The sequence below is a fragment of the Rosa rugosa genome, chromosome 1, assembly GCF_958449725.1.
Source record: "Rosa rugosa chromosome 1, drRosRugo1.1, whole genome shotgun sequence".
Lineage (NCBI taxonomy): Eukaryota > Viridiplantae > Streptophyta > Magnoliopsida > Rosales > Rosaceae > Rosa > Rosa rugosa.
This window is the reverse complement of record NC_084820.1, coordinates 44,016,359-44,025,239: the sequence shown is the minus strand read 5'-3', so window position 1 is coordinate 44,025,239 and position 8,881 is coordinate 44,016,359. Positions and strand designations below refer to the sequence as shown.

At 38.8% G+C, this 8,881-nt stretch overlaps 1 protein-coding gene across 1 annotated transcript; it reads left to right on the top strand.

Annotated features, from left to right (window-relative positions):
• Positions 1-7,406: 7,406 nt before the first annotated feature.
• Positions 7,407-8,417, top strand: LOC133743500 (ethylene-responsive transcription factor ERF084). The gene has a single exon (XM_062171460.1). It carries the CDS (start codon positions 7,428-7,430, stop codon positions 8,316-8,318), a length of 891 nt encoding a protein of 296 aa, XP_062027444.1. The 5' UTR covers positions 7,407-7,427; the 3' UTR covers positions 8,319-8,417.
• The last annotated feature ends 464 nt before the right edge of the window (positions 8,418-8,881 follow it).

Sequence of the window (8,881 nt, the reverse complement as noted above, 5' to 3'; positions counted from 1 at the left end):
CCACTGTTTTCTACATGGCCTCTGCATGTTTATTAGTTCAGAGTGCAGCGTTAAACTAAAATAAGAAATGGATAGCTAGCCTAGCTCATTGGGTTTGCTTAGCTTTAGATTTCCAAAGCTTATTTTCTGGGTCTGTCACGTGATCTTAACGTGTCCATTGTGCCATACATGTTCGACAAGAAAAGCTTTGGTTCTTTTATGGCTCAATAGTCTTGATGGCATTGTGATACCCTCAAAATTTGAAAGGCTTCAACAAAATAACGTAGGTATAGTTAGATTTAGAGCATAGCTACTCTAGTCTTCCAAATGTTTCTGAAAATATCAAAACATTGGCGATTCCAAACTGCAGATCTGCATAGTAATTCTATGACCATTTTTATTTATGAACCCTACCTCAAATGGATATAAGGGGCGTACAACTTTAGTTCCAAAGTTATAGATAGAAGTATGAGTTTGGAAAAAACCAAACGAATATCACTGACTGTATTTCAATAAACTATTATTTGCATAAACATGCTTAGTAGCATTGGAGCCGTGTAACTCTAGTACATGGCAACACTGGACCAATTTCTTGGTGACACTGCTGGTTTTGATCTGATCAATCCAAGCTCTACCTTTGTGGCTGCCCCCAGCCCAAAGAAGAGAACTAAGGCAATGGTTGAAAACATGGAAACAAGTGAGGACTAGGGCAATGAAAATGATTAATCATGAAAATTTTAAATCAGAATCCTTAGCTAGAATAACCAGGGCAGTTCCTGACTGGGCTTTCTAGCTCAGGTTATTGCCTTGAGGCTAGATGTTTTGTGTATCCTAGATACTAGGATTCCTGATTCTAATCAGGCGAATAATTTTGCTTCTAAGCTTTCTACATATTTCAATAAATTTGAGTTTATCAATTCGAATAGTCAATGTGATGGTTTACTTCCTTGCTGGAATTCTTTTACAATTGATATAAATGTTATTCTTAAGCATGATAGACTTTTGCACCGCAATTTCTTTGATCCCTGTGTTGGCAAAAGTTGGTTTACTACTTTTGTTTATGCTTATCCTAATAAAAGAATGCAAGCTGGTCTTTGGAATGAAATTGAATCTATTAGACCTACAAATAATGACCATTGGCTATTGTTTGGAGACTTTAACAATGTCATCTCTATTGAAGAAAAGGTTGGCGGCCTGAACCCGGCCTCTTGTTATATGTATAACTTTGTTCAATTCTTGAATAACATTAATCTTTCTAGTTTACATGCTGAGGGACTGCCGTTTACTTGGTCCAATAAGCATAAAGACCATACTATAATTTTAGAAAGATTAGATAGAGCAGTAGCTAATTCTGATTGGCTTACTTTGTTTCCAAATGCTCTTTAGAAAATCTGCCTATCATAGGTTTCTGATCATTGCCCCATTGTCTTTACCTTCTAAAGTAGCTCATTCTAGAGCTTTTAAATTAGAAGCTGTTTGGCTCTCACACTCGGACTTTCCAAAAACGGTTGATAAGTTCTGGAACCAGACTCTTGATCCTAACCCTCTTAAGAACTTTATTGCTATTTCCAATGCTTTCTCAAATCACATTTCTCATTTTTTTTTTCTCACATCACATTTCTCATTGGAGTAGAGTTTTTTGGCAATTTCTTAAATAACTGTACTAAAATCCAAAATGATTTAGCTTTCTACCAAAACCAACTTATGCTCTTCCCTCTATCAAATTTTCTTAACGACAAAGTTTGGAAGCTTTCTAAAGATCTTTTAGATATTCATAATCAAGAGGAACTTAAATTGCCTCAGAGAGCTAAAAAAATTGGCTTACTTTAGGGGATAAAAATACAACAATTTTTCATATATAGGCCACAATAAGAAGACATTAAAATAGAATTACTAGGATTAAAAATGACATCAATATATGGATCACTAACCAAAGTGAAATTGGAATGTTTTTGTGCAGTGCTTTATTTTATTTTTTTTTGGAAATGGGGATCAACTAAGCTGCCCCAAAGCTAGCCTAAAAGGCTGAAAATAGAACCAACTATTAAGTCTGATGGATAGGCCCAAACAGACAAAAAAGAAAAGGAAACTTAATTTCCAACTGAGCTCAAAAAAGCCAGTATAAGGAAATTAACCCTTGTAAAACAACTAATGCATAGGCCCAAAGAACAAGCCCGATCCAAAACAGAAAACCTAGCTACTGCAGACCACCTCGCGCCGCTGACCACGTAGAATCGCCGATGTGTCGCCTGAAGCAGAACACCAAGTAGTTCCATGATGAGTAACCGATGCCAATCAAAACCCAGAACACAAATCATAGGAAAACCAACAACCCAGGGAAGAAGATCCCTCAAAACAACCTTATACTGTCCACCATCAAGACCCAAACCAAGAAAGAGTCGTGGCTGCCGAAAGAGGACCGAGAACCAGAACCATGGAGAATGGAGGGTGACGAACCCATGCGTGAGCACCCATACTCACCTAGGTAAGTGCCTTGCACTTTATCATCGCAGCCACAGTAGCTTTCATGGAGGTTGAGAGTGAAAAGAGAAGAATTGTTTTGGGGTTGGGTAATCAAAGATCTGGAAAGATGTGGGATTGATTGACATTGAGAAAGAAAGAAAAAAAGAGGTGATGAACAATGTCCTCCCGATCTGGACAGTGCCAGGAATGAACTGGACATAGCCAGAAAATACCACAAAGGGAGCAAAAAAAACACCACAAAGGTAAGAGAAGAGCAGCAGATTCTTGAGGATGCTGAAAAGGATGAAGGAGAAAGGACCTCCCCCCAACTCTTAGGCCTTCAATCTAGATCCCAAGGGATTAAGATTTGGGCAAAAGAGAAGGGGGATGGAGATTTTTTCCAGATCTACTTTCTCTCTCTACAGTTTAGAGAGAGAGGGTCTCGACTTCACCAAACCAGTTTTTTGTGCAGTGCTTTAAGAGAAGGTTTATTGGCACCAATGCTGAATCTTTGCGCTTGGACTTAGACTTCATTAATATCGTTGATCCTATTATATCAAAGGAGGACAATTTGATGTTGTTAGCTCCTATAAGAAGTTCTGAAATTGATAAGGCATTAATCAATTTGACAATGTTAGGGTTTAAGACCGTAGTCCACCATAACTTATTCAAAAAAACCTAGGACCTCCCTACACAGAGGGCTCCAGGGTCCTTACTAGCAACCACCATTGCCATGTCCTCCACCGTATTGTCACGGTCAGCCTGCTCCTCCACTATATCCCAAGCTCGTTGTGCAGTAGAGAACCTACGCTTTTTCACCTTTTTCACCGATGTTGCCTCAAGTTTCCAAGGGTAGACATCCTCCACCTTCTACTTATTCTTGGAACCTAAAGGGCATCCAACCTTGCTCCTTTTTGGAGGAGAAACCACTAGAACACTTGCCTAATGAGGGAACTCCAGAGAAGGGTTTGACTCCAGAAAAATGGGAGTAGTCTCCCTGCATCAGAACAATAGCTTTTGACTTTTAATTGCTATAGGTAACCAAGGCCTTCAGAGATGATATTTTGGCCCTAGAAAGCACCGGAGCAATCGCCTTAGCCCCCTGAGCAGTGGAACCCCCTCCTTAATCACCTCGTTAGCCAACACCGGCTTACAAAACATACTCATCTTGAATGCCAATTCTTATGTAGTCAAACCTAGTAGTGCGAAAGCAGTAAAAGATGAGGGAGACACCGAGAATGGGTTGGGGATCGGTGACGGAGCCATAAGCTAGCGCACACTAGACCACGCCGCTGTTGACGCAGATAAACCACTGTTGGAGCTAAGGTTACGGTCAGGGTTAAGTTTAGGGGAACCTTTTCCCACCTTAGCGCAGCCTTGACCTCCTACCTCAGCACCGAACTGAGTCCCAGCACTCCTGGCCACGACCCTGACGCCGGACATGTCCGGAGGGACACTGCAACCTTGCCAAAATTGCTCCAGCAAACCACACGTATGACAGTAACCCACATTCTTTTGATACTTGAATCTCAGCATCACCTCTAAGCTTGGACCCAACTCGAATGCCATCGGAGGGTAGGCTTGCCTCACCGGATCTGCAACGGAGTAGGTAACGCGAACCATAGCTTTGGTGCCTCGCCGGATCCCTAGTCTGTCCAATTGGAGGATCTTTCTCAAGGTTGCCCCCACCATTTCCACCACCTCATTGGTGAAAAGAGCTAGCGATAGTCCAAATATTTTGATCCAAACCATGAAGCTCCAGATCTCCATCGTAGTAGGGTTGTTAAGGCCATCATATTTCAATGGAAGGAACATGGAATAACGATAGAACTAGGGACCTCCGAAAACCACTTGCCTGCACTCCTCTTCGTTCGAAAATTTCATAATAAAGTGTTCACCTTGATTATGAATCGAAAGAAGATTCTTCAGGCTCCAAACAGAAGCCATAATCTCCATCACTGCTTTTGGATCAGATTTTTTCTTCTGCGAAATCAGCCTCCCAACCGCATAGGAGTAACCAAATATTACAGCCGCTCTAGCGACTCCGAAGGACACTTGTCCATTATCTGAGATTGCAAGAGCGGTTACGAGTCATGTTGATACCTCCTCAGCCATTGTTTGGCAACGGCAGTGTTGTGGAAAATTTTCGAAACCCTAACTAGCTCTGATAATCTCTCTCACTTTTAATCAGGCTGATATGATCATAACTAATTGCACGTGATAGTTTTTATAATAGTTGTAGTTCTTAAAATAAATTATTTTTAAATTTTATGGAGAATTTTACAAATGGTCACTCAACTATGACTCATTCGACACTTTAGTCACTTAATTTTCAAATATATCACTTTGGTCACTCAACTATTATTTTATCAATCACTTTAGTCACTGAAGAGCATTTTGTTGCACTTCAGTCACTTCTCCCAATCATTTTCAATTCAAATTTCTCAATTTTTCACGATTGGCTGGACAAAAATATTCTTGATATTGTGACAAATAAATATTTTTTTAATAAATATAATTTTTAAGTTTGTATTTTTTATTTTAGTGGGTTCTCATCCTTTTTTATGAAATGATGATGAGCCTATCTTTTTCTTTATTTTAGTGGGGAAGATCGACAAGAAACAAGCAGCCTCGTAGGTAGTTTATTGATTTCGGGGTTACTTAGTTTCTTGTTTTTGCGCTTAATCTAAAAAGGTGGGTATGCTAAGTAGTATGCTCGTGTGAGGGGTGTGCTAGGGTTGTGTGCTCTATGTAATGACTTCTACTGATGACCCTCTGGGTAAGTCATTATTGTACTGTTTGCTGAAATGCTAAATGAGATTGACCTTTTCACCTCAAAAAAAAAAAAAATTTAAAGTTGAGTGAGCAAAATGATATATTTAAAAGTGAGTGACCAAAGTATCGAACATGTAAAAGTCGAGTGACCATTTGTGATATTTTCCCTAAATTTTTTAGTGACCATTTGTGATGTTCTCCCTAAATTTTTTACCAAATACTTTAAACTACTTAACTTATTTATCAAGAAATCTTTCGAACAATTTAAATCACCTCACCCGGTCTTATAGAATTGCAATCTAATATCTTTCGTACATACTAGTTCTCCAAGTGCTCCCTCACGATCACTTCTGTTCAACCGAGTAACCTATTCCTGCTTAAGACAAGCAACAACCAAAATAAAGTCAGAAATTGGATTTTTCGGGGGCGAAAGCACTCTCTTCCATTGATATCAAATCCGACGGCCCTAAACTCCTTCCAAATTCTCGAGATGAGCACCCTTGATTAAAACCCGTCAAATCATTGTGTGCTCTGATTGCCCGTTTCTTATCCATGTCCCCCCATCCATTCATTTTTCAACATTTGATCTCTCTTTAAAAGTTTAATAGATCTTCTCTAGTTTATAATGCATTAAATGCATTGAATGTAGATGATGGATCCAGCTTGCAACTTACGGAGGAAGTCGAGGAACTGTTATAAAATCAGGCATGTATACTAACCTCAAAAATGCTATTTTACAAAAAGAGGTCTATTTAGTATTTTGTTTTAAGATGTTTAGAGCATGTTTAGCAATGCTATTTATTTTTGAGTCAAATTTTAGTAAGTTATTTTAGAATTACGTCTGCATCAATGCTCTCTCTTTTATTTAGTTTTGAATTTATATTATTTTTTAAATAAATATTAAATAGTTTAAATGTATTTATAAATTACATAAAATAACTTAAAATAAATGTTTAAATTATAGAGAGCCTCATTCTGCTCTCTATATTTAGGAGGAACAATTCTTAGGTTCACCCCTAGGGTGAATGAGCTCATTCACCCTCTCTTGCGATTAACGTATAATAACTTTATAATTTTCTAATCCAACCATTTATGTTGTATAACGTAATATAAAGATTACATCTGTAAAAAATCAATCCAATTGAAGACATTTTAGTTATTCATTTCTATGAAATACATGGACGGTTCATCATAGTAGTAGTAAGTGTTGTTAGAACCATCCATTTGTTTGATTCAATTAGATAATTAAATGATTTCCGATTCGATTGATATTTTACTGAAATGATCTTTAAAGGATAATTTAAGATATAGACTGTTGGATTATAAATTTATTAAGTAAAAATAAATTATAAAGTTATTATACGTTAATCGCAAGAGAGGGTGAATGAGCTCATTCACCCTAGGGGTGAACCTAAGAATTGTTCATTTAGGAGCGAGATAGCTAAAACTTATAATAGAGAGCCACTTAGGAGTTTGATGCAGCTGCTAAAATAGATAAAAAACTAAACATGCTCTCCAAAATAGCTAAAGAGCCACAATAGAGAGTGTTAAAGATGCTCTTATTATACATATGAAATTTGCTTCGCTTAGACTTTAGATATATTAATATATCAATATATTAAATAAATTAGTTTGATAATATTTCTTGATGTATCGCTAGTTTAATTAGATCTTGAGTTAGTATATAATTATAGAAAGCTGACCTATTACTATATAAAGTTGAAAACTTCATATACCAATACATTAATGTGCAATAAAAAATTTCTACTAAATTTCAAACAAATTTTGATAAAAGTAGTTGCTTTCGAAGGGTTTATTCTCACATTTAATCGTTTTGTGAAGCATGGAGAGAGTGCTTGCTTTCAAAAGGATCTACACCATCTTTCTTAACACATAATTCAATACTTCCATGATAATCAAAAGCCTCATAAGAGGGGGTAAGTCTATTGTTCGTACATATTAGGGGTACTTGTAACAATCTAAAACCCATCCCTCCTGCCAAGATACACAATGACGTAAACATGAGGGATTACCATCTCATCGAATTTGACAGCAATATCTTAACAAAATCTTCAAGAAAAATAAATGTTCTAAATGGTTAATCAACTATTATAATCATTTTACTCCGATATATAAAGCAATATTGTCTATGTGAACCTTCACTACTGTCTCTCTCACTCTCTGTGAATTCCTCCGTTCATGTCAGCAGCATGATTTTTAAAGCTACAGAGACCGTTCCGTTCCTCCGGCAGCCCGTTTCGTTCCGTTCACCCAACACGTTTCGGTTACTAACTGAAGCTGCTTCATTCTACGAGTCTTACTTAAGTGGCCAGTTCTCAGCTCCTCCGCCTTCGGTGCCTAACCAGCTGAAGCTCTTTAACCAACCAAGTCATTCCCATGTTTCGGCCGACGATACTCCACTGTTGGCAGTTAATGCCAACGTTGCCGAGTCCGAAACCGAACCGCCTCCGGTTCTCGACGGAATCGCCGCCGTAGTGGGGGAACACGTTCTGTTCGGAGGCAAAAAGGCTGCTAACAACGTAGTCAACACCGAGAACACCCAAGTTTCCGATTTCGTCAACCTCTCGCTGCGTTTTGGAGGTTCCGAAACTTCGAAAACAGCCGCCGATAAGGACATGGCAAACGTTTCGGTGCAGAAGAACTACAGGGGAGTGAGGAAGAGACCGTGGGGAAGGTTTTCGGCGGAGATAAGGGACCGTATCGGGAGATGCAGACACTGGCTGGGGACTTTCGACACGGCCGAGGAGGCGGCCCGTGCGTACGACTCGGCGGCGAGGAGGCTGAGAGGGGCAAAAGCTCAGACCAACTTTCAAATTCCATCGGTGTTTCCAGTCTCGTATGACTCGGCTTCTTCATCAGCTTCTGTAAATAATAATGCGGCGGAGAAAAAGAGAAAAGTGAGTAGAAGTCGCGGAGCTAAACCCAAATCTGTGAGGGAGACCAATTCAGTGGTGGTAACTTCAGTGGCTCAACTGTTTAGTCAGACTCCAGTTCCCAGAACTTCTGTTATTGGGAATCGGAATCCGAATCTGGAGCTTGATTTGAAGCTGGGCATGAACTTTGGTTGCAGAGGAAGCTAGTACTGTCTACTGTGCCCCATAATGAGGAAGCAATTAAGATGTAGCTCTTCCAGTTCAGGCTAGCTAGTTTCTCATCTGGGTTTTTAACTGTTGTTGCTTTATAGGTTTCTTAGTCAATCATGCATGGGTGGGTTGGAATTCAGTACTTTTGGTGAATATTTGTATCCCATGCTTTAGAATTCTCTAGATAATTAACCTACTATGCAGTTGGATATCGGAGAATCTTATATAGTACTAATGCAGGCATGCAGCTCTCTCTCTCTCTCTCTCTCTCTCTCTCTCTCTCTATATATATATATATATATATGTTTGCATATGTTCATCCGACTTGGGTAATATGTTGAAGCAAGTACTTGTTGTCTTGTGGAGTTCAGATTTTGCAGAGATACAGAAACTGAAAGTAACTGGGTACTGTTATATGCATAATTTCTGGGTTTTTTCTGCAGCTATCATGGATACTGTTGTACAATTAAACCTTTCAAGGAGTAGAGTCTATTTTACGAATTAATGGCCGAATCCTTTTCTTCTCTGCACTCGAGTATTATGTGGCAGAAGCACTGAGA